This window comes from Perca fluviatilis, chromosome 3, assembly GCF_010015445.1.
Source record: "Perca fluviatilis chromosome 3, GENO_Pfluv_1.0, whole genome shotgun sequence".
Classification (NCBI taxonomy): Eukaryota; Metazoa; Chordata; class Actinopteri; order Perciformes; family Percidae; genus Perca; species Perca fluviatilis.
Window position 1 is genome coordinate 39,875,828 of NC_053114.1, and position 26,528 is coordinate 39,902,355.

Here is a 26,528-nt window from a genome sequence, read left to right on the forward strand (position 1 = left end):
ATTTGGCACCTGCCTAGTGAAAAACTTACACACAACATGGGGAATATGAAATCTGCTTGAGTAGGAAACCAAAAGCAGTTGTACAGGGTTAGAGAGAGTGGAATTCCTGGCTTGTTTCGGTCATGGCCTGAACAAGAGCTAACAATTCCAGTCAGAACCAGTTTTGTACATTATCTTATGATGCTGATATATCTTCAAGGTTTTTGCATAACAGTGCAAAATGTTGCAATGTCCCTTTCAAGCTATAGAGCAGATGATTCAGTAGTCATTTTATGTACATTTCAGCAAATTCTACATCTGGACCACAATTATCTGCATGATTAGGTGTGGCCAGAAGCGAAAAAAATAAATGTTTTTATTTTTTTTATTTGGCTGGATCGACCCTTTCAATGTCAGTTTGCCAGTAGAAGGAAACCAAAAGCAGTAGAAGTCAGCCTTAAAAACAGACGAGGATCTGGTCAGAGGATTATATGAAACGTCTTGTTCTCCCTTTCTTTTATTTACTATCCTGAATGAAGCTCCAGCTCTGCAAATTAGCTTAGTTTGGTTCATATAAATCTCATTAACACAGGCAGTACTTTACAAGCTATCAGTCTGTTTGAAAATTAACTTGAAGATTCTCTAAATAGTATGCGAATCAGCCTCTGAGTATGAAAAATCTGTCAACAGGCTCCATTATGTCCTCAATCGTCTGCAAATGGGGCTAAAGTTAAGCTGTCTCAGTCTATGTTTTGCTTTGGTGTGATATTTGCATTTTAAATTGCTATTCTTAATCTTCTTCTACAATCACTTTGCATTAAATCTGTTAATAAATCAAGTTGAATACACTGACTGATAGATGGACTGTGACGCTGTTTTACAGGAGCAGAAAATGGCAGCCACGGACATCCTCTTCTTCACTTTGTGGATCGCCACAGTCTTCACCGCCGTACTCGGATGCCCTGAGCTCTGTACCTGCTCAGATAAATACGGCCGCCATTTTGCTGAATGCTCCTACAAAGACTTAACTGAAATCCCAGACGGGTTGCCTCCTAATGTGACAACTGTGAGTCTCTCTGCCAACAAGATCAGTTGGATACCACTGGGCAGCTTCGACAATGTCACCCGGGTCACGTCGCTTTGGATGGCCCACAATGAGATCGTCTCTATCGAACAAGGGTCCCTCACGCCTTTGGTTCATCTGCGTAACTTTGACATCAGCCACAATAGAATTGAAAACTTTCCTTGGGAGGATCTGCAGAACCTCACAGGGTTGCATATGTTGAAGATGAACCACAACGAGATGGTCCACCTGCCGAGGGACGCCTTCTCCAACCTCAAAGAGCTGAAGTCCCTCCGACTCAACAACAACAAATTCTTAACCATAACTGAAGGGACGTTTGACGGTTTGGTGTCTTTGTCCTATTTGCAGGTTTATAAAAATCCTTTTGCATGCACCTGCTCCCTCAACTGGCTCAGAGACTGGATTACAACAGCCACCATCTCAGTCCCGGACCAGCATTTGATCATTTGTGCAACTCCACAGAAACTTAGAGGCGAAGTGATCGGAAAAATGCCCGAGTCAAAGTGCACAGGCACAAATGTGACAATACGAACGGAGCCAAATATCCACAACACGATTTTCTACGAGGGCAGCACGTTGGTGTTGACTTGTGAATTCACAGGAAACCCAAAGCCTCTGGTCATGTGGAATATTCGCAGCAAAAGCCAGAAGCTAGAACTGGCTTTGTCCTTCACTGAGGATGACTCGGCAGAATCAGATGAGGACTCCTTACTGTCCTATAATCCGGTCAAAGTCTTTAATAATGGGACTCTTATCATTTCACACCTCAGGAAGGAAGACGGCGGCAACTACAGCTGCTCGGCCACGAATGAGTTTGGAAGAGCCGAAGATTCAGTGTCAGTGGAGGTGGTGCCTTCGCCTAAACCAACACCCGTAAAACAAATGACCACAACACCTGCTTACACTAAAACCCACCCATCTACACATCAAACAGACAAAACGTCTGTTTTTGATTTAGTGCGTCTCCCTGATTTAAAGAGAAAAGACATCATGGACATCACACCCACTTTCCCGCCCATTGAAGAGATCCAGTCTTCCGAGGAGGCAACAACGTATCCATCGCGTGTTAGTAAATGTGGCGTTACGGCTAACACAAGATACATTTCGAGCTATGTCTTTAACGGGAGCCTGGATGATATCAAGCAGTACACATTTGACTTTGGTGTCATTGCATTGGGGGTGTCAGAAACCGAGGCAACAGCGCGACTCAATCCCCTTCTCATACCCAGAGACAGCAGCGCCAATCGGGCCGCCAACGCCGCCACCACATCCGATGAGAACGTCAACGCTGACAGTGAGGAGCGTCACGGCCTTTCAGATGTTGCCGAAAAATTCAATTCAAATGGCTTGTATCTGTGCGTCACTGCCGACCGCAAACACTCAGCTGTGCAGTGGTCGAGGATCAAAGAGGGTGTCAACACGTATCTGTTCAGCGGTTTGCGCCCCGGCACGAACTACTCCCTCTGTCTGACCTACAGAGGGGAGGACTGTGAGGTCCAGGTGCTGTTCACCACCAGGAGGAGGGTACCAAACCTGCTCATCATCATCTCCGTCAGCATCTGCCTCCTGACCGTGTCCACTGTGCCTCTCCTCGGAGCGACGTGCTTCCACCTGGTGTACAAATACCGCAGCAAGACCTACAAGCTGATCCTAAAGGCCAAAGACCAGTACCACATGGAGAGGAACCTCGCGGCCAACTTTAACATTCGCGCGCCTCACACCGAGTCTCAGAGGAAGATTAACGGCAGCCAGCTGGACATTGAGGAGGGGGAGACGGAGAGCAGAGATGGAGAGAAAGAGGCGGACACAGAAGAAAGTATCATGACTGAGTCCTTCTCTTTGTCTCAGTGCAGGGGGAATTTAGACAACTGTGAAGTCGGATCTGAGTATAGTGATAGGTTACCTTTGGGAGCTGAAGCAGTGAATATTACAAGCAACTACATATATCCAAATCAGTAATTGCTGACATTGTTTGCAGTTTACTTTTGCATGTGGTTAAAGGGTAGAACAGGATCATTTTTCAGTTTGCGCCGATGGTTTAGGTTCCCTGTAGCAGTGCAAAGGCAGCCCAGACAGATTGCTTTGCTCCACAGTGATCTGACAAGACTCAAAATACATTTGCTTTACTTCCAGAGCTGCATCATTCAGTCACTAGACAGGCTACCAGCTGCAAGGCTCTATTGTCATTGGATGTTTTCCAGACATTTAGTTTTTTCCAGAGATTCTAGTGAAAGCTGAGTTAGGCTGTGTTCACCTTGTTGCCCATATATTTTTTTTTGTAGCTGGATATATCCTCCTTTCAAAATAGGCAATTTGTGATGCATTTATGTACAGTTCTGAAAAACAACTTTCAGAAACAACGCTAGAGAGCAAAAATACAACCATCTTGTGTTTCAGAGAGGGAAACTGGGTCTAGTTATCAAAGTAGAAAAAGGTAGCACACCATCAAAGCATTCAATGTCTGTGCAGCTTCATATTTTATTAAGATATCATTGTTGACGTTTTTTTAGCCAGAGGCCTTCCTCAGAGCATGAGCAGTGTTAAAGGGAATCGTTCGACATTAAGGAAAATGCGCTTATTTGCTTTGCTTGCAGAGAGTTAGATGAGACATCATTACAAGTCTTATGTCTGTCCGGTAAATATGCAGCTGCAGCCATCCGCTGGTTATCTTAGCTTAGCACAGAGACTGGAAACAGGGGTAAACAACAGCTTTAGTTGGTTTACTAAAAAGCACACAGAAAGTATGCACCTTAAACACAGCTGTACAATTCTCTAATTCTTTATTTTATTAATAGAAAATGGCAAATCATTTTTAAAAGTGTTTCTGGATCCAGATCTGCACCAAAATACACATAGTAATAGACAATCATGGGATGCATGAACCAGATATTTTTTCCAATATATTTAAGGAAGTGCAGTAGTTCATAAGTAACAAAAAACGTTCAAAAACACCCCTGTAAAATATTCCTGTATCTGCCCATGTTCTTCGGTCCGACTATCGACCAAATTTCTGTAAAATCTGTTTTAAATTATACTTGAACGATAGAAAGGCAGAAGAAAGGGGCAGAATATAACGTTCTAATCAGGGTTATAATGAAGCAGTAAACAGGCCGTTCATTTGTGCTTTTTGTGTGTAATTTGTCACAGTGAGATAACTGTGTAGCAGCATTCAGTTTGATTAGCTGGCAAAATGTTCTTGGAGATGATAAAGTCAACCCTGAAATAAACAATAAAGGGGTTCGAAATTCTTTCAAACATTCGTTTTTTGTTTTTTTAATCAACAAAGAAAACTCCTCGAGGAAGAAATGGAAGTTTCTGCCAGAAAACAATGTTAGAAAATGTTTAAGTTATAATTTGTATTAGTCATGTTTAGGTTAACACAGGGTCAGTATAATGAAATGTATTGGAGGAGAGAACAGGTCATTATAAACATAATTATTGCTTCTGTCTATTTATTTTATCTTTGTTAAAACCTGTTCCTAATAAATTGCTAATGAGGAAAAAGTTGATGGACTTAAAAAAAGACCTGATTTCTGCCAACTGGCGTCAGGATGAGGACTAACGAGGTTGGACAGCAAAAAAAGATGCGTTGAATTAAATATAACAAAGCTTGCATAGCTAACTTATTAGGAAATATGTCAACTACATGTAGGAAGTAGTAAATGGGTTAACTGTAACTAAAATGTACCTATATTCTGCTTTAAACTACTTGCAGTAAATCTGTGCTGTCGTAGTAGGAGTGCAATCTAAAATACAGAAACTTAATCCTGTCATACGGGAATTTAAATGTAAAATGTTAAACTGTGTCGTTTCAAAGAGAAGAGTTGTGTCCTGCAGCTTTGAGCTTGTTGTCCAGTTATACTGTGAACATTCCTATGAAGATAACTGTTTTCATGTTGCCAGTCAAAATGTGGACAATACTATCCCCCCGAGTCTACTGCAGTGTGTAACAGTACAAGCACTTCTGAGTGCTGAAGTTATTGCCTTGTTGTATCTGGGTCACCCTGGTGTATGTACAGTATTAGACTTGCATGCTGCCTGTCGTTGTGAGTCGCAGTATGCCGTATCTTGTGCAAATACTCTTGACTTGAAGAGTAACTTTGGGTCTTTGTTTGTATTTCTTTTCTGTTTTATACCCCTGTAATAAAGGAAGTAGTAGGATTTACCAAAGTGTTTAAATATCCTCTCTAACTCTCCTCATCCTATGTGCCTCAATAAAGTTTTGACAAAGGAATACTCTATGATTGCTCATCTATCTCTCGCCCTTTTCTCTCAACACCTTTGAATTCAAAATAGTTAGTTAAGTTAGTGTGTCGTTCTTTTTGTGTTGATTTTTTTTAATCAAATGAAAATGAAATGATAATAATAAATAGGTCAAATAATAAACCATGTAACTGAAAATGAGTGGGATGATAAAAAGGGAAAGATTAAATTAAAACGCTATTTAGTAACTGAAAATTAGTACAACTCATACACACTATTCAATTCAATAATTCATATTCAATAATAGAGGAAAACATTTGGATGCCTTTACACATTTTATTTTATTATAATTTTAAAATGGGATATACACAAATTTCTATTCAAGCCCAAGCATGTATCTGTCAGATGTTAGGAAAACTGTTAATTCGTGTGTATGTATATGCATTAAAATACAAAATGTAACAGAAAAGTATGATCTGTCTATGTGAAAATATGCAACGTGATTAACCTCAATATCTCGTCATATGATTCATCCCACAATAATAGCGAAGCTGAAATAGAAGTAGAAACTGTTGCACACACAATCCTCTAACAAATAATATTAAGATAGTATATGTACAGTCATCACTAGCATATAACCAAAGGTAACAATATTGCATGAAATTATTGTGAGTCCAGAGATTTTCATGTATTTGCTTTAAATGAGAAATTGTATAGTTCTTTCTTGGTTGATAAATTTGCAAACCCCCTCGAACGTCATTAAATTGCATGGTGCACTGAGAAAAACATTGAGAACCAGCATGCGTCGACAAACCGTACAGGAAATGCATTAACCCGAGGCCTAATTTAACCTTCATTAAAGACTCTTGGGATAAACCTTGACTGACTTTAGTTTATTCTTGTGTCCTCATCTGGACTGTGTAAAAATCTAGCATTATGTCAATGAGAGTACACAGTATACTCCAAACAAGATCACACTGGACGCATTCGGTCAGTGTAACGCTTATCAGTTCAATTTTCTAAGCACAAACGGACATTTGGAAAAACAGAAAAATGCGTTCAAATATCCAATTTTTCATTTTTTTCCACCTTGACAAATTAAAAAATTGGATCTTTAACTAGTTTTTCAAATTTTCTGTTTTTTATTCAGAGGATCAGAAATTGAGAAAATTACAAAATTGCGTCTGAGCTCCAATTATTCAATACTGCCATGGTATTCTCTTCCTCTACTTTGCGGAATATGCAGGTCATTAACTGCATATGGACCAAAAAAAAAAAAAGATAGACTTTGGGGTCAGAGGTGCTTGCAACTGATGGTTTAGAGTGGGTGGGGGGGGCGTGGCAAGCGGAACGAGGGAGAGAATACCATTGCAGTATTGAATAATTGGAGCCCAGACACAATTTTGTAATTTTCTAAATTTCTGATCCTCTGAATGAAAACAGAAAATTGGAAAAACAGGTTAAAGGTCCAATTTTTTAATTTGTCAAGGCGGAAAAAAATGAAAAATTGGACATTGGAACCCATTTTTCTGTTTTTCCAAATGTCCGTTTGTGCTTAGAAAATTGAACTGATAAGCGTTACACTGACCGCATTCATACACAAAAACAAAATGGCAGGTTTGCAACCAAATAACACAGCTCTGCATTTAGCCTTGATCACCGAGCCCAGTATCACAAGCTTTCCCTAATCTTAACCAAATGTTTAAGTTGCCTAACTTTAACCATACTTTAAATATGGTTTATGTGCCGATGTAACGATCTTAGTTAGTTTGAGGGGACAGCACATTATACAAGCTGTAAACTTAATACTTTACATTGTAGCAAAGTGTAATTTCTTCAGTCTTGTCCCATTAAAAGATGTAATGAAATATTTACTAAAATGTGAGGGGTGTACTCACTTTTGTGAGATACTGTAACTAGATTTAGCGACATACTTGCTAAATAGGATTTTGTTTGGAGTATACTGCCAACCATACGGTATAGACTAGGGATCTCAATCAGTTTTATCTCGGTTTGACGGGGTCTCAGTGGACTGGACTGGCTCGGCAGCAGGCTTGCCAGTCTCCTTCTTGCTGCCTTTCTTTGAGCTGCGTTTGGGGGTCCCGTTCAGGATGCTCTCCGAGGTCTGCATTGTCTGGAAGTGCTTCCTGGAGCCCAGCAGGGACGGGTTGTTGACCAGCGTGTACAGCAGCTGCCAGCGACAGCGAATCCTCCGACGGCTGGTCGCCTTGCTCGGCCTATTCTCTTGAATCCCTGAAAGCATGGAGGAGCAGGCTGTCAAGGCAGAATGAGACACCACACTGAGGGATGAATGAATATACTGCATGTTGCTTTAAAGATGTATGTTTTGAAAATCTTGCAACTTCAATCATAGCCCTTTCAATGTCTTTCTGTTGGTCACTCGGTACAGCCATTCATGGTCACCAGAGGATAAAGGCTACCGACTTTGAGGATCCTCTGACTCTTCATCTAGCACCACCAGCAGGTCTACATTTTCACTTATCAATTGAAAGATTTTGACAAATTTAAGTACAGATAGATTCACGTTTGTGGTTCAATAACTGTTGGATGGATTGCCGTGACATTTGGTGCAGACAATGTTTTTTGTAAACTTTGGTAATTCTGTGACTTTTCATCTAGTGCCATCATCAGGTCCACAATTTAATTTGTCGAATACTAAAGTCTATTTTTCTAACACTTTGGTTTTCTTTACAATGAACATTACAGCCTCAGGGGTGCATTACAGGGGCTATAGTTTATATTGTTTATAGTAGGGGTTTCACGATTCTCCAAATCCATGATTCGATTCAATTTGTGATTTAAACATGTTTTTTTTCTACAGGGACAGCAATGCCACTCAAGGAGCTTGAAAGCAGGAGTGTACTTTGCAACAACAGTTTGAGTTTACGAGGCGCCATTGAATGCACCGTTAGTTTAAAAAGGTGTGCCTGAATGCACCAGAGAGTCCCAAGGGTGGAAAGAGAAAAACATACGGAGAGAATCCTGCCCGATCGTGGGGTTTTTTTTTCTCTTTTTTTTCCAACTTTTTTATTTAAATTTTAATAATAACTGATATACAACATAGGTCAAGGTGAACAAAGCATAATTAAAACAGTATGTCACTTCCCCTCAAATCCCTTACCCCGATCCTGCGATTTTGACTCGAAATCGAAAGCTCATTTGTTTGTGTGTGTGTGTGTTTGTAATTCAGGGTCTCTACCTTCCTCTGCGTCTCTCATTTTCTGTCCAACTCTGCCGCCTTCGATCATCATGTCCACCAGCAGCCCACAGAAAGCCTTCATCACCGGGTGTGACTGGCTGACCTCCACCTTCAGGGAGTGGGTGTAGTATCGGTAGGCTGGATGGGGTCAAAGGTCACAGGGCATGGCAAAAGTCAGACTAACCATGGCCAAAAATGTATTCAGGTCTCTGCCTGACAAGGTACAAAACTAGTAATTAAGTTAACAAGTATTGTCTGTACCTAAAGCTTGATATATCTTAAGCCCTATTCGCACAGGATTAGTGTTACCTGGTGATCTCTAGTCATTTGTAATAATTACAGAGATTGGCTGTGATCTTAATCCCGTGCGATGTCTGTAATTTGTGAAATAAAAATTCCCTTGCAAATGACCTACCATATTCCGGCATATTCCTAGGTAGATATTGTATGCGCCTCTGTTAACCTCTACCGAGCCTGGCACAAATCGATACAAAACCCCGACCCAAGTGCGGTGCGGTGGCCTCGCATTAAATTCAGTAAATTCAAGTAAAAGCAGGCTTTGCTTAAACTGTGCAAATGCGCGAAAATCAGATGTGGGAGGGTAATTTCTAAATTACACAAGTTTCCCAGATGATACTAATCCTGTGCGAATAGGGCTTTATTCCCCTTTGCAATAGGATTCCATTGTTGTCTAAAAACTATAAAAGAGTAGCCTATACCTGGGTCGTAGGACTCTGCAGTGCGGTGCAGAAGACTGATGTCAATACGACCAAGATGGACGATGTTGTACAAAGCTGTTATCACCATTCTCCATATTGCGACTACCAGTCCAACCAGGGTGTTGATCAGGAACAGCAGGTACGTCAGGAGGAACAGACTCTCTCTGGAAATCACCATAAAATATGGTTTAATGATGGTTGTATTATTTTTCTGTATTCTGGTAAAGGGGCACACCACTGATTTTAGATCAGTTTACTTGGCATTATATGTACTATTCAGCCTGTGACAAGGAGACTGTCCTTACCCGAAAAACACCCACATAAGTTGTTTGTTCAAGCAGCAATTACGATATATTTATGTTTATAGTGGTGGCGCCCCCTAGTGGCCGTAGTAATTATGATGGGAGCAAAGCAGAAAGTAAGGAAGGAAAGAAAAGGTTTTTAAAATACCCTTGTAGGCTATGTGTGGACTAGTGTCCTCAAAGGTAGCCACAGCCCCTGCATCACCAATAATTAGCAATCAAATCATTATAATATCCCAGTGAAAAAATGTGATTTCTCTCATATTTAAGTCCTGTTTTCCAGTTTTGGGATGGTACAAACCTGCAGCGCTGGGAATGAAGCCGTTAAGATAGTGGAGTAGCAGAGTTGAAAAGTGCATATATACGGAATGTATTTATTCTATTTTAAGATAAATGAATCATTTACTCTGTAAAACAGCATTAATTATAATAAATACCTGGGAGGACAAGGTTTCATCCATAGACTGTATAATATTAATGGTCAGAGCATGTGTGATGTCACCCATTGGTTTGTGGAGATCTGCTATGAGTTGTTGAGTTTGCCGTTACGGGCGCAGCCATCCTGGTTCCGGATGTAACGATTTTAGACGAGAGGGAGGAGTGAGGCACGTTACGTTGCACACTTTCACTGGCAATTACATCATAGCCACGCCCTAAAACACCCCCTGCTTTATCGCAGATTTTAAAATCAACGAGACCATAATTCCAAAAATGAACATCATTCTGTGTTGCAGAAGACTTAAAACTAACGATTGAGACCATAAACTCATGAAAATGTTTACTGAGGTAATAAATCAAGTGAGAAGTGGGTCTCATAGACTTCTACAGAAACCGACCTCCTTCTGCAACTGCAAGTGTCGCCCCCTGCTGGAATTCAGATAGAATGCAGGTTTAAGGCACTTTCGCATTTGCAGAATTTCGCCGAACTGGATGCTTTGTCCATTAATATTATACAGTCTATGGTTTCATCCTGAAAATGTAATCTTTTTCTGATCAGCGGCCAAAAAAACAATGACAAGGGATTCATCCATAAAGCATTAATTCCCTCATTATCACACCACACATTAATGAGCTTCATACCTGTTGTTCAAGTCAGTCGTACCAGCTTCTTTTTTGATAAAAGCAAACTTAGCAGTCACATGTTGAAGCGCTGTAACCAGGATCAGTGTGACCCAGCCCGGCCTGAGACATCACAAAGATGGAAAATGAAAAAGATATAAAATGTAGTCTCCGTTTTGATAATTAATCATAAAATGAAAAAAGAGATAAAGGTCGCTGACTCACCATGCCTTCCCAGCAATTTCAAAAACGATGATATTGCGGCCGTAAAAAACAGGGATAATGATCAAAAACACCAGGAACAAGAAGCAGATGAAAAACACGACAGTCTGAATAACCATTCCTGCCGACACAACAGAGAAACAGGCCATTTGTCGAAAAACATTTCCAAAGGGTATTTTCATTTTTCTTCAAAACATTCTTTAATAAAACAGTTGAGGAATGAATTATCCTATTCCACTCTGGACTTCTAGCATTAACTAAAAGGATAAGGCCAACATTATTCTATATTTTTGGTATATATTGTCAAAGAATCCTGAGAAAATACAAAAGTCTGTCTCTGCATACTGTCCAATTTTAATCCCTGTCTTTTTATATTCAGGCCCTTAAACCATTTGTGCCCGAAGATGTACATTTTAAACACAGAGCAAAAATATAGATTACAGCTGGTCACTGTAGTTTTTATCAAATGTTACTCAAACAGGAGGACACTGCAAAAGCATTTGTTGGGGACTAATTTCCATGGCGAATTTATCCACATTTAATGCTCTAGGTAGTATTTGTGGCAGCAGGATGGTGTGTGGTCACAATAAACTACAGTGTGTGTGTTCATGTTAACAGTGTGGCTCACTGATGTGTTTTTAATAGCTTTTGGACAACAATGGAGCTCTATGGCACAGAGGAAGAAGCTTTCAGGTTTTAGCTAGATACAGTGTATTCAGAAAGTATTCAGACCATTTAACTTTTTCCACATTTTGTTATGTTGCTGCCTTTATATTCACTTTTCCCCTCATATAGCCCCAGTTCAGGTGCATCCCATTTCTTGATCATCTTTGATTGAATTCCACCTGGGGTAGATTTAACTGATCGGACATAATTTGAAAAGACTTACACAGCTGTGTATGTAAGGTCTCACAGCTGACAATGCATATCAGAACAAAAGGGCAAGCTTTGTTTTTGCTTTGACATTATGGCTTATTAAGTGTGGACTGATGTTGTGACAATTTTAGCGTAAGTAAAGGGGTCTGAAAACGTTTTGAGTGTGCTGTGCAGTATCCTTTCAATTGATCCTATGAGTGGGATTAATTCACTGTTGGTGTTTGTCTCTTTCTGAGATGTGTGGACAGTAAGAAAACTATAGAATATTACCAGCATTTTCCTTCAATAAAGTAAGAATTTGTGTGTATTTTTCTATGTATTTGAGCTTCACCGAGGCAGATGATCGCAGCCTGGTATCCTGTCAAACCCATCCAACAGACAATACCAGGTTTAGATGGACGGATGGTCTTCTGGCTGTTATAAATGCTGTAAATGTCTCCCTTATACAGTCCTTTCAGGTTTGACCTGAAACAAATTAAAACAAGGGATGCATCTCAATCTCAAGCAAAGGAGAGGAGATGAAATGTGAAGTGACTGGCTGTTTCCAACGCTTGGATGGAGATGACACTGGTTGAATTTTCAGTGCAAACCATGAAACACTGAAATAAAACTGATTCACAAAGTCCCAGAGAGCATTGCATGGAGGAACATCCAATCACATAGCTTAAAATTGTGTTACCACGTAGCAGATATTTCTCAGTTGGTGACCAAAAAGACCGGTTATGCTTTACTTGAAGGTATCTACATAAGAGTGACCTAACACTGTCATAAACATTATAAACAAGTCATAAACGTTTATGACATAACGCTTCTTTCAGTAAGTGTCATTCGGTTTTTGTCATGACAAGTTAGGGTTAGGGTTAGGGTTAGGGTTCATCTGTCATTACTGTCATGACAGTGTCATGTGTTCATGACAGTGTCATGTCACTCTTATGTAGATACCTTCAAGTAAAGTGTTACCAAAAGACTAAAGCAGAGCTAAAAAACAAAAGACTCCAAATAAATGTTAATTTTTTCTGTGTCTACAGGATGTGAAAACAGGCAACTGTTTGCCACCACCTTCACCACGTGACCATATTAACTTTATAAGGTGAATATATGTTGATACTTGTATTTTTTTTTTATTGTGGAGATATGTGAAATCAGCAGACCTGTTTATTTCTGTAACTATAACGTTTAAAGATATATAGTTAAACACAGAAGTCTGACCTGTGCTGATTTAATGTACCGTGTTATTTTGCTAGCATCTTTGATAAACCAGATCTTACGAACAGCAACATCTCACCGCCGCTCATACTGGCTACTAGTTTGTGTGTTGTCATTTTCTTAAAAGGTCCCATGACATGGTGCTCTTTGGATGCTTTTATATAGACCTTAGTGGTCCCCTAATACTGTATCTGAAGTCTCTTTTATATAGACCTTAGTGGTCCCCTAATACTGTATCTGAAGTCTCTTTTATATAGACCTTAGTGGTCCCCTAATACTGTATCTGAAGTCTCTTTTATATAGACCTTAGTGGTCCCCTAATACTGTATCTGAAGTCTCTTTATATAGGCCTTAGTGGTTCCCTAATACTGTATCTGAAGTATCTTTTATATAGACCTTAGTGGTCCCCTAATACTGTATCTGAAGTCTCTTTTATATAGACCTTAGTGGTCCCCTAATACTGTATCTGAAGTCTCTTTTATATAGGCCTTAGTGGTCCCTCTAATACTGTATCTGAAGTCTCTTTTATATAGACCTTAGTGGTCCCCTAATACTGGATCTGAAGTCTTTTATATAGACCTTAGTGGTCCCCTAATACTAGTATCTGAAGTCTCTTTTATATAGACCTTAGTGGTCCCCTAATACTGGATCTGAAGCTCTTTTCCAAATTTTTCAAATTCAGCTTTGGTGCAGAATTACAGCCACTAGAGCCAGTCCCACAATGAGCTTTCCTTAGTATGTGCCATTTCTGTGTCTGTAGCTTGAGGAGGAGAGAGGGGGCAAGGTGGTGGGTGGGGGTGTGGCCTTGACCAACTGCCACTTTGCTCGTTTGAAAGCCATGATGTCTCTCTCTCTCTCATGGGTGGGACAAATTCTCTGGGCGGGCAAAGCAGAGAAAGGGGAGGTAACCTTGCTCCTTATGACCTCATAAGGAGAAGATTCCAGATCCGCCCATCTGAGCTTTCATTTTCTCAAAGGCAGAGCAGGATACCCAGGGCTCGGTTTACACCTATCACCATTTCTAGCCACTGGATGGAGGAACGCATATTAATGTTAAAAAAACTCATAAAGTGAAATTTTCATGCCATGGGACCTTTAAGTCTATGACCCAACAGGTAAATTAGGTCTCCAACCTAATGTTAGTGAAAATGAGATGAGAGAATATCAAGTTGTTCCTCGTCCCTCTTTGCTCAGCGCCTTTAAATTGTATGTACGGGACACGGGGGTTTTCTACCTGGAAGTAAGTGTAAACAAACATTGTGATTGGGTCTATAAAAGAGCTTCTTCTGTAACCAGTGACTCCTCAGGGTCGTGTCCAGACTTTCATGACTAGGGTGGCCCAAGTGGGGCACTGACTCATGCAGTGATGGTACAAAGTAAACCTATAAATGAAAGTCTTGTTTATTCATCAAACCAGGCAGATAGACAATTTATGATAATGGTTAAATGCCAGGGTTTTACTGCACGTACCTGTGAAGTGTCATGGACCTCATGATCATGATGAGACTGACCAAACAAGACAGGGTCACTGCACAGAGGAAACACACTAACAAACAACATGGAGGGGGAAAAAAATATATAAAAATTAGGCAATTGTTTTATAAAGACACACTCCCAGATTTTGTTTGTTGTTGTAGCCCCCCCACATACCTTCCAGCAGCCAAGTATAGAAGGTCAGAATTTTGACGACCTCCATCCTGTCGTCTGACAGGACGATCCCAAAGCCCAGTAACAGGAAGTACATGTTTTCATCGATACCGGCACGGACGATATGGAGAGTGGGGACTACCAGGACGACTAACAACAATGCTATCTGAAACACATACAACAGTGAAGACGTTCACATGATACATTTATGCTCCACAATGGCAGACAGCAGTAACTATCTTTTGTCTGATTTAAGAGGGTAAAGGTCATGACGGCGGCGTACATACAACTTACATGATATATTGCCACGAGGGCAACAAATGCTGACACTGCCAGTTTTAGTGGAAAACGAAACACTAAAGAGAAAGAAATGAAAAGGAAGAATAACTCACAGTTGCTTCTGTTACAGTGGAGTTTATCTCAGTCATTTGGATTCAACATCATTGCGTGACTTCAAAGATAAAGGCCGCATTCACACCAAATCACCACCAGTCCTTTGAATGTGGGTAGTGCATTTAGGCTGCGCCAGTGGGGGGGGTGGGGGGTGGGGGGGTTAAAACCCTGCCGCGGCCCTGTGGCACAAAGTTGAAACAGAATCAACTTTTGGAGAAATGAAACCCGACGTCATGCTGCAGTGGCCAATCACGCAATAGCATTTGGTGCCATCAGACAAAGCACAAAGTACTCTAACATTATAGTTCACGTAGTCTTGCCAACTTGGCAGCCTTCTCTTTTTCTTTTCTCTCTTTTCAGACCTTCTTAGCGACTTTATTTCTAAAAAGTGACTAGCGACAAATTTTATTTTAAATTTAACTGCAGTCGACGGCTCCTCTGCCAACAGCACGAGTCTCTCTCCCTTTCTCCTTCGGCCATGAGCAGCAGGCAGTTAGCCAACACAGCCACAAAGCTTTATGCAAATGACACGTGACATCACCAATATGCAAGCATCATCTGGTGATTTTTAGCAACTTTTGGAGTTGGTGCTGCTACTTTCGTTCGAAATAAAAACGAGTTTGCACATGTTTTCACATGTAGTCACTCAATTTGGCCTTGTGCAGCAGTTTAAACTGTAATGATAGGCCTCACATTCTGGTTATTGAAAGTAAATGTGTTTTCTTAATCTGTCGATGCAGACAGACAATCCCCTACATACTAGCATGGGAAACATAACGGAGACAAAAATGGGCTATTTAAGTGACCCACACTGCTGCACAACCCTACCCTAATCACGCTTGATTTGGTGTGAATGCAGCCTTAGGGACTAAAATGTGTACTGTTCACTGAGCAGACATAGATAAAAAAAAATAATAATAATTTAAATCTCTACTTGTATGAGTGCTCACACCTTTTTCTGGTGTATAGATATAACTCTTAGGCACCTCCAGTATTCTCTCTGCCAGTGTTGGTTTGTCTGTAGTTAAAGAGCTGCAACATATATAAACACAGAGAACATATCATGTCAGCCGCATGCAATGTGAAAGATCTTTCTTTAAATTTTAGAAAGGAGACTTCTGTACCTTATTTAACAATTTATATTTTCAAATCATATTTTTTTTTAAACACAGTTAATCTCCATTCACCTGGCAGTTGAGGACTTTTTCTTGAGAAGTAACTTCACATATTTGGTGTAGTAGCTGCTGTCAAGGTCCTGTGAACAGAGGGAATCAGACCTCACATCAAATGATCAGTTATTGGTGAGTCACTGTATGAGAGGGTGTTATTAGTAGAAGGTCATAGGTTTAATTTCCGTAATGATTTACAGTGAAAAACCTTGCTAAAGTGACTCTTAGGATGGTTCAGCATCATTTCAATATGATAAACATTATGTCTTGATACTGCCCATTCTTGTTAATAGTGACCTGAAAGGAAAATCCTCATTCTCAGTGGATGAGCAATAACAATTTGTTTTTAACAAGCATGCATAAAAATACAAGAAATAATAGATTAGTGACTGGAAGTGCTGGTTTTATTGCTTATTTGTTGACTCTAATCACAGGTATCTCTCTTCTAAATTATGAAAGAAAACTGTAGACAGATTAAACCTGCTGTTAAAACAAAAACTCTATTAATATGTTTGAAAGGGGAAAAAAATAGCAACTCCCTCGTCATAATCTGCTCAAGGACGCTGAGTTAAACCCACTCTGTTCTCCACAAGCTGCTTACAGTAATCATGGTTATGTTTTACATAGTTGAAATTCATGTTTTCCTTGCTTCAGTTGCACCAGAGATTAGTTTACATGTTGGTATTTACACTTATATCACAGGACAAATGGTAGTTTTGTACTGGCTGAACTTTTCTCACCTCGTCAGTCTTTGGTCCTTTCATAAACAGCAAAGGAAACTGGAAACAGAGATATGCAAGGCAGGCCAGCTGAGGCAGACTTGCAAGCAGAGCGTAGTACTTATAGATCTGTGAAGAGAAAAATAAAAATAAATTGAATGTTTTGAAGAATCAGTTCACTTAGAATCGTCCCGAAAACAGTTGTGGTTTTATTTCACCATGGTTTGAGTGTTGTTACATCATAGTCTTGCATTGCCAGACCTTCCTCTACAGCGCTGTGGAGGAGTTAAACACGCTGTGGTTTATTGGCATTTGTTTAAACCAATCACAATCGTCTGTTTAAGTTTGCTGCTCCCTCTACATGGAACATGTTACATAGATCCATGAAACTTAAAGGAGAAATGAACCTATAGGGGTTAATAACACATGATTACCGAGTCGACCGTTCTCTGGGATATGTTTTTATGCTAATCCAATGTGACCAGTTTTAGCTAGTCCTCGGGGCACAGGTAAAGTAAAAAAATATCGCTATTTCTATTCCACTAACAAGGCTCAAAATAGCACCACACTTCCACGGTAGCATAATGAGGGTCCTTACATGGAAACCGAAGCACTGACAACTTTGTAAGTGTAAGTTAAAAAGATAGTTTATAAAGACAGTACCGTTCACATATACAGGCAGGCGCCATCTTGGGAAAGCAGTTGAATAACGAATGCCGTGTAACCATTAACCAGTAACATAGCTCAAGCACGGCGTTCGTCGTTAAAAGAAAACATATCCCAGAGAACGGTCGACTCGGTAATCATGTGTTATTAACCCCTAGGTTCATTTTGCGCCGGATTTCTCCTTTAATGAGTCTGATTAGTTAATAGTCTCACTGGTCACTTTTAAGAGGATGTTGGTTCACTTGGAGGCAGCCACATCTGGATGTAGATATTTTGCCTGATGCGTTTAGGATTGTGGTAGACTTTGAGGGATTTGCTGATTCAGTTGTTTTATGTTTTTAGTGTTTCTGTGTATTTCTTGTTTGTGTGTTATGTGTAGTTGAACTGCTGCCTGTCTTGGCCAGGACACTCTTGAAAAAGAGATTTTTAATCTCAATGAGTCTGTTCCTGGCTAAGTAAAGGTAAAATAAAAAAATTAATTAAATAAATATGCACTGGACGGAGCCACGGTGCCGCTGCAAAATAGCCTCGGGAAGGAACTTGTCTTGGTGGAACATGTGTACGTTCAAAAGTTGTTTTAGCAGTCCCTGAAGTTAAAAGTCATGGATATACACCAGTTACAGATGGTGTTGGTGTCTCACCTCTGGAGTCACTGGACAGTCGAACTTCTGCCACACCAGGACCCCGAAGTGAGTGAAGGAGAGGAGCGTCCCGAACACGTAACCTGCTTTGTGCTGCAGAGAGCAACAGACCAACAGAGGATAATACAGGACAGGATAGTAGAAGATGGCGATTATCTTCATGTACTCTGAAAAACAAGGGATAAAAGAAAGGGATGTATCATTCCCTGATGTGCGACCTCTCATGGAATTCTTAATATTGACTAAACAAAAAAGAAGGACCTGAAGTCCTTCCCCATTTCCAAAGTAGCTTATGTTCTACTAACCTTTGTAACATTTGACATATTTTGTCATAAAACTTATTTACATTCATTCAGGGTCCCTAAACTTAAATTAAAGCCACTATGTGTAGAATTTGCATGTGATTATATCACTGTCACAGTTGATGTTACTACTTATCATGTGAATTCATCTTAACATAATCATTTAAAAAATTAATTAAAAACAGATTACTCTGTGTAACTGCACATTCTGAGAATTTTAATTACAATGATCTAAAAAATATCTCTTTAAAACCATGAATGTAATCCTCAAAGCACAATAGCAAATATAATTTTGACAACAACTCTTGACAAATTGTAGCCTATAAATGCTTTAAACATCCAAATGTCCACCTTTAATGTCCGCTGGAGTATCTTTGGAGAAAGGCAGAGGGTCTGGGGCGAGCACGAGCATTGACAGCTTGCTAAACACCTGCCCAAAAACAGCCATGACCAGGCCTTTTTTCTGAGTCTGGTCCAGGAAGTTGACTGGACTGTGAGACAAGAACATTAAGTCAATATGAGACTGCAGTCTTATGTCCATTTTATGCCTAGACTTCCCAATATTCACCTGAAGATACTGGAGGATCCTCTTGTAAATCCTTGGCAGAGTTTGTTTTTCCTGGTGAGAGCTGCCAGGATTAACATGACCACCAGCTACAGGGCAAGTAAAGTAAATTTATCAGGCCCTATGCACAATACATATTGGAATGAAATAGATTTGTGCATCAACAAAATCTTATCACTGTTTCCTCCTGAAAGGGAGCCCTTTGTCAGTCTGAGCTGCTGCCTGAAATGTTGACAGGTTCAGACATTTGCTCACATCATCACAAAATAGACTGTGACATGTGGTTAAAAGTGTGGGATCAAAAGCTAGTAAGTGGACTTTGAGTTAAACGTTTAATTTTGTCAAACAACATTCTCATCTAGACAGGTTTCATCTCGTTAGTTTTATGCAAAGAAGATTCTGCTTGTTTAAACTGATTCAAAGATTCAGTTATTTGTATTTTGCATTGAAATCTATAGGGGAAATTGATTGAAAACATGACTTGAAAATGTAGTTTTTGTGGTTTTTATGTGGGAGGCAGAACAAATAAGTTTATCTGAAACCAAAACGTGCTCAACTTAGATACATGATACCCTTTTTTGTAACCTTAGGCTACTTTAAACATTTTTGCCTTGCTTGTCTGTCATAGTACTTTGTACACTCTGTTTTTAAAGGTGCTGTATAAATAAAGTTATTATTATTATTATTATATTATTATTATTATCATCATTATCATCATCATCATTATTTGTCTTAATTTTCTGCTGCTAATTTTTGTCTGGCACATCACCAGCTGATTGGCCGATATCTGCTACATAACTCATATAAGTAACTATTTAAGTCATACTGTATTGTACCTTCTTTAGTCCCAATAATTTGAACTTTTCTAGTCAATACTAAATTACATTTTTCATAGTGTTTGCCAGCTACAGTATCTCATGGAAACTACGTGAATAACAAAGCAAAGCAACTTTGTAGATGCAATTGGAAGTCGGGATAGAGCGGCGAATTGTTCATGAGTGCCTTGTGAAAAAAGAACCTCATTTCTGAACTTTCTTCAGACTACGTCTTGTTATTTCTGATCAGCTGCGGTGACCCAGCTGTCACAGTCTGTACACATTGTTTTTTTGTAAATAGGTCAATTTCCATTCTGTGTGTACAGTATGAGGAGTTTTCTGATGTGGCCTCAATTTATAATTGGGTCAAACATCATTAAATTGAACGTCTGCCTGAGGTAAAGCGTGCTGATGGATTCATAGAAAAAAACACTGAAGGATTTGAACACAATACACAGTCAGTGTATTTCCCTCATGCTTTACTTTGGAGGACAATGTAGTGTAATTATTGTGTTTGGGGTATTCTGGGGTATTCCAGGGGTCCTTGAGGGGATTCTAGGGGGTTCCAGGGGGTCCCCGGCAAAAAGGGGAATCATTAATTTTCACTATAATTCGATCCATCAGTAACACAATGACAGAATATATGACTATTTTGGTCATGGGTTTCAGACATTTTCTGTACTATAATATCTAAAAGCACAAATCTTATTAAATGGACTCCGTGTCTTAATTTGTGCCACTTTTGGGGTCCATTTTTATTTAACCTTTATTCATCTAGTTAAGTCGAATGAGAACAAATTCTCATTTGCAACCACAGTCTGCTGGCCACTGAGCAGCTCCACTGGAGCTGTTGGGGTTAAGGGCCTTGCTCAAGGGAACCTCAGTGGTGGTAATGAGGGAGGGACAAGCGCTGCTCTTTTGCTTTCCTAGATTTTATTCTGTCAGTCTGGGGGGTTGAACCGGCAGCCTCCTGGTCACAAGCTCACTTCTTTAACCTTTTGGCCACCACTGCCCACTGTCCTTCACGTCAAAAGGTTTGGGAAACACTGGGCTACGCTTATTCTGATTCTGTCTCACGCTGTACAGTACTTACATCATAATTCTGACGGCTCACCGCTCAAAGCCCATTGCCATGAACAGACATTGCTAACAGAAACTGCCCTCCTTGCTGTCACTGAGCAGCTTCACATCGCTAGAGCAACCTCTCTCTCTCTCTTCCGTCATCATCCTTCTGGAACTTTCTGCTTCCTTTGACACAGTGAACCACCAGATCCTCGTTTCGACACTCCAGGATCTGGGTGTCTCAGGCTCTGCACTCTCTTTGCTCACATCTTACCTGGCAGACCAAACCTACCGGGTAACTTGGAGAGGATCTATCTCTATCTAAGAAAATACTCTGTTCCGTCTCTACGGTTGGAATCCTGTGTCCATAGAACTGTAAACACTGTAGCTGTTTATTACAACCCTCCGTCTGTCACTTGTCGCAACGGCATCATTAGACAGAAAGGTTGGGACCAAGTGGTCTAATCTACATCAACACCCAACAAAATGTGCTTTTACTTTGCAAATGTAGGCCTGAAGTTGATTTTATTAAACTTGAGTATACTTACAGATATTGACAGCATGCATATGTGGAAGAGCTTGTCGTCCACTGTGGGGTCACATGGTAAAATAACTCTGTGACAAAGAGGCAACACACATTCAAATGAACAAAGCTGAATTATTGGCAAAAATCTGTAAACCAATAATAAACAGATACATGTTAAAATTGTTGATTTATGATTTGCACAGCTGATGATTGCTTGAATAAGTGATCCATATGATTTTATGAGTTCTTTATTACATTAATCATGGTCTATATCCACGACGTTCCACTTCCGGGATTGCTCTGATGCTGCCGGAAATTCTCTATTCTGTACTCTTTTCGGCCAGATGTCCGCTTCCTTTGTGTTGGGATTTTTGTGTGTGTGTGTGTGTGTTTTGTGTGTGTGTGTGTGTGTGTGTGTGTGTGTGTGTGTGTGTGTGTGTGTGTGTGTGTGTGTGATGGGAGGGATTTTGATTGCATAGCTCATGGGTTTCAGGATGTGGGAACGAGTGAGCCCATGATAATTGTATTGATGCAACTTTGCACACAATTGTAAATTAGGTATAGAGAATAGAATTGTGCTACAACTTGGTACAACGCATCTCTCCTTTTTCTTATACAAGTTTAATGTTTAATTGTGCATTGTCCCTGTTTGAATACAATTACATTACATTACTTTATATATGCTTTTTTTTACTAATAAAAATATTCTGGTCAGGGGGTACTTGGCTAAAAAAAGATTTCAAAGGGTGCAAATCAGTGAAAAAAGTTTGAACACCACTGAATTACAGGGAACGGAACAAACGACCCATATTGTGGTATGGTTCGGAGGACTTGTTGGATTTTAAGGTTACAAGATGCTCAAGTAAAATCCACACTTAATTGTGCAGGTACCAGAACTGCTTTCATCTTTGAAAATGTTCAAATCAAGCACAGTAACAAGGAAAATCACCTAAAATCACCACTTTGCTGCTATTATGAAGTTATCAGCAATCAACTCTCAGCGGGGGGGTTTGTACTCACTCTTTTGGTGGATTGGTTGGCTCTGCGTTGTTCGTGTACCAGTCTGAATAATCATAGTAGGAATACTCAAAAGGCTCAAGTTCGACCTTGCTTTGATTCATCGTAGCTGTTCAGTCGTGTCAAACAGGATGAAGCAGGACGGTTAAAGATCCAGAGGACTCCTCCTCCTCCTCCTCTTCTTTTAGTCGGGTAACCTCGCTCAGTGATCTGCTGGTGCTGTAACCTGTCAGGAGAGTTTGGCCCAAACACCCAGACACATTCCAGTTCAACTGAGAGCTCAACACAGATTAACAACTGCACAGAGGGGAGTAAGAGGAGAGAGAGGGTCAACAACACATTGAATAAGAGAAGAAGTGGAGGAAGAAACTGACGCAGTGTGACCTCTGGTGATCCTTTAAGTTATGTTGAACTCAGGCCTCCTATCTGTTGAACATTTCAACTTCAGTTTGGTTTAAATTACAGATGTTCAGTGATATTAAAGGCTTTGCCATCATATTTTTCAAGGCTAATACTTGTGCAATTTAAGAAAACTGTTACAAGTTTGTGCAATGTTATCCCTATGGAATGTCTTTGTAAACAACCCATGTAGCTCCTAATATTATTGTACCTTTCGTATTTATTCTGTTGATTTGATATTGTGTGTAATTTTCATTGGGCTTTATTCTCTTTCTTTTCTTTTTAGTATTTTGGTTTCTACCTTTTTAATTGGATAATGCATTGGAGAGTGCACGGATTAAGCCCCTATGGAGGGCTTTTCCATCTCTCCATCACATCTTTTATTGATTATGAGTATATTAATCTGTAGTATTTGTATATGTAAACTAATAAACTAAACTTAACTTGTTTATTCTGGATGTGATCTTTTAAATCATCAATTAACTTCAATACTACAATTCATTTAAGATACAAGTACCATTTATTCAGTGGTTGAGTGTAACTAAGTACATTTACTCAAGTACTGTACTTGAATGTAAATTTGAGGGACTTGTCTTACTTTGAATTCCACTTTTTACTACTCATTTCAACCACTACATTTCAGAGGGAAATATTGTTATTTTAACATCACTTCAAATATTTGACAGCTGTAGTTACTAAGTACTTTACAAATTAAATGTTTAACCTACAAAACATGAAGAGCTTATCAAACAGTGGTTATAGGTAAGATAACATGACAGTAATAACAGTAGACTTGATTAATTGATCACTTGATTGACAAGAAAATTAACAGAGCTTTTTCATGGCAGACATGTTGACATGTCATAGTAGGAAAAGCACAGGTGTATTCAAAACCATTAATGATGGCTGCATTCCACTTAGGAGAGGTCCTGGTATTGTGCATGCTGACTCACTGAAATATCTTACTGGGACACTTGATGGAATTGAGCCATCGTTAAGGTTATCAATGTCAGCTGTGCTTTTCCTACTGTGACAAGTCAACATGTCTGCTGTGAAAAAGGACCATTGGCAACTATTTTGACTGTCAGCAAACTTTTTTTTCATGCAAAAATGCCAAACATTTCATGGTTCCAGCATTTCTAATGAGAGGATTTGCTGCTGGTCATATCATTATTTTAATCATTTTATTTTGTTTATGTTTTTGTTTTTAGTTGTGAAACTCGCGGCATTTCTCTCCATTTTCTGAAGTTTCACAAACCAAACAATCAATAGATTAATAGAGAAAATAATTAGCAGATTGTTCCAGAATGAAAATAATTGTTAGCTGCAGCCATATATATATATATATATAAATACATTTTAACCAAAGAAGGATTTTGTTTGATGTCAGAAATACTGTAAAATGTGATCTCGCTTACTGTCTCACAGTGCCTACACAAATACATTTCCCTCTGTGTTTTAAAATCTTGCTGGTGAAGTGAATCACTACCCTCCCCAAACCAAAAGTAGAAACAATATTGATTTGCTTCATGTTATCACAATCACAGTGTCTGATAGAGTGCATATGTTTAGTGTATTCATGTTGAAATAAAGCACTCTGTGGGACTCAGGGTGTTAACGTGCTGCCTCTCTCTGCCTGTTACTTAAGAGACTAATCTTATAATAACATGAAAATCTTTCATTTAAACAGGGGCAACCTTTGTGGGAAAAGAGCTTAGGAAAGGCCAAAATGAGAATGTGGATCGTTTTACACGTGAGGTAAGTACAGTGGCTGACAGCGCTGCAACTTAAAGTGCTCTTATGGTCATTTTCAGGTTCAGAATTGTATTTGGAGGTTGTACCAGAATAGGTTTACATGGTTTAATTTTAAAAATTTTTTTTCTACTACTCTGCCCCCCTTTTTTTTTTTTTTTTTTTGTGGTTTTTTTTTTTGCAAGATTGAGGCATTTTTTCTCACACTTCTATTCCATCTTTGTTGGGAGTCGCACATGCACAGTAGCTAGGTAAGGACTACTAGCCAGTCAGAAGCAGAGTATGAGGGAGTGCCACGCTAGCAGCTAGGCGAGCATTATAACGTGTGTTACAAAGTGACAAACTTTCGTCACAGAAGTAAAGGCTGGACTACAGTAGAGCTGTTTGGAGCAGTTTTTCAACAGTGTTTTCTGTTTGAGATGGTAAGTACCTTTGGGGTGGACTTTGGGATTTTTTCACTTTGTAAACCTATAATATGCATAAAAAGATATATAACACAATAAAGGAAAGGGGAAAAGCCAAAATGCATAATATGAGCACTTTAAGAAAACACCCTCCATGGGGGCCAAAGTCAAACTGTTCCACTTAGTGCTCCCCCTAGAGGCCTGGAGAACTTCTGTTGTCTAAACTGGATGGAGCCTTTTTCTGTTGCATTGGTTTTCGGGGTTTGTATGCTTTTCATTTTGCATCGTTTCTGTATTTGCAGTGCGATTATGTATATGGTTTTGTTGTGTGTATTTGCAGCGCGTTTGCTAAATGCTGCACATCTGTTGTCAAATTAATGAAGATGTTTTCTTGATTTGCTTGTGTTTTGTCTATTTGCATGTGTTTTTTTTGTTGTTGTTGCAGTGCGTTTGCCCCTGTTGGCCACCGAACTTGTGTATAATTTTTATAATTTAAATTAAGAAATTAAGGAAAACATTAAGAGTGCCCAGTTACAGCAGCTGATTTCCAAAAATCAATAAATAAACCCATCACAACCCTTCAACTTTACCAAACTGGAGCATAAAGATCCCAGTGATCCGGTTAAATCTTCTACTGCTCATTTTGTGCATCATAAAGAATATTTAAAGGTACATTTCACAGCACACTTTGCTGTAATAAGGGACGAATCTCTTTGAGAGTTCAAGGTTTCCTAATCTGGATGTGTGAGCTCGCTCATATGACAGAGGCTGGCGAATGCCAGCTGATCTGATCAGCAGGATTTTCTCACTGAGGGCCTTGCACGGGACCCACAACACTCAACTGCTGCTATTACAACATAAAAAGGCCTCCAATTATGTAAAGACAAATGTTCTTAAAGCTCTTAGTATTAGAGTAATAAATAACTCGACTAAAAGCAATGCTGTGAATTCCCTTCTCTTGCCCAGAGTCATCTTTTACAATTCAACTTGCAGCACTGGCCTACGAAACTGAATGGGTTTGATGTTTGTCTGATGTTTTTCATGTGTTTGATTTAGAAGGTGAAGTAAATACTGAGTGACATCTCTTATCAGACTGACATTTAGTTAAGGAACACCAACACTCGCTTCAGCTACAACCATCTGCCTTCACATCTCCTTTTAAAGTAGAGAAGACTATTTGGATACGTAATACTGCAATACTGTCACTATACAGGGTGTCTAAAGATATGTGGCACAGAGTTTCACATTAATGGTAATATTTGGTACATTTACCATTAACAAATAAGACCGAAGCCCCCTTTCTTTCACTGTATCCATCCATCTCCTAACAACAGCCTCTCCAGGCAGAATTATTACCCAAAGACAGGACTCCTGTTTGTAAAAAGCATTTACTGTAACAGGCCCTTAAACTAATTGGAATATATAACCAAAAGAAGAAATTGGCATTAGGCAAACGGGGCAGATTATTTCTAACGATGCATCTGAACATCTGAGAAAAACTGCAACTCAACTCTCATCTTGTACTTTATGTTAAGGCTGTGTGTGTGTGTGTGTGTGTGTGTGTGTGTGTGTGTGTGTGTG

At 39.5% G+C, this 26,528-nt stretch overlaps 2 protein-coding genes across 3 annotated transcripts in view; one reads left to right on the top strand and one right to left on the bottom strand.

The window, feature by feature from the left end:
* Positions 1-5,299, top strand: part of LOC120556321 (immunoglobulin superfamily containing leucine-rich repeat protein 2-like) — a 6,638-nt gene extending 1,339 nt beyond the window's left edge. Inside the window, exon 2 of the mRNA XM_039795834.1 lies at positions 863-5,299. Coding sequence (XP_039651768.1) covers positions 863-3,022 — 2,160 coding nt within the window. The 3' untranslated portion in view covers positions 3,023-5,299. The remainder of the gene's footprint in view (positions 1-862) is intronic.
* Positions 5,300-7,108: 1,809 nt separating this feature from the next.
* LOC120555276 (receptor for retinol uptake stra6-like) lies at positions 7,109-22,690 on the bottom strand. Of its 2 annotated transcripts, none has more exons than XM_039793951.1 (17): positions 22,396-22,690; positions 21,398-21,464; positions 18,976-19,061; positions 18,759-18,898; positions 18,106-18,272; positions 16,820-16,927; positions 16,098-16,165; positions 15,863-15,942; positions 14,812-14,873; positions 14,521-14,683; positions 14,341-14,416; positions 11,996-12,129; positions 10,792-10,909; positions 10,588-10,689; positions 9,206-9,369; positions 8,487-8,624; positions 7,109-7,540 (listed from the first exon to the last, which is right to left on the bottom strand). In XM_039793951.1, exons 1-17 carry the CDS (start codon positions 22,494-22,496, stop codon positions 7,260-7,262), a joined length of 2,055 nt encoding a protein of 684 aa, XP_039649885.1. In that variant the 5' UTR covers positions 22,497-22,690; the 3' UTR covers positions 7,109-7,259. The 2 variants fall into 2 exon arrangements, with proteins under 2 accessions (XP_039649885.1, XP_039649891.1); XM_039793957.1 differs by having other exon boundaries at positions 7,109-7,519; positions 22,396-22,689.
* Between the last annotated feature and the right edge of the window lie 3,838 nt (positions 22,691-26,528).

Bases quoted from the DNA above. Each gene is read 5' to 3' on its own strand.
- LOC120555276 (XM_039793951.1), bottom strand. From the start codon at position 22,496: ATGAATCAAAGCAAGGTCGAACTTGAGCCTTTTGAGTATTCCTACTAT. The intron at 21,465-22,395 runs GTGAGTACAAAC...TCTTTGTCACAG, and splicing joins CCAACCAATCCACCAAAAGA to AGTTATTTTACCATGTGACC. The intron at 7,541-8,486 runs GTAGAGACCCTG...CTGCCTTGACAG, and splicing joins AATGAGAGACGCAGAGGAAG to CCTGCTCCTCCATGCTTTCA.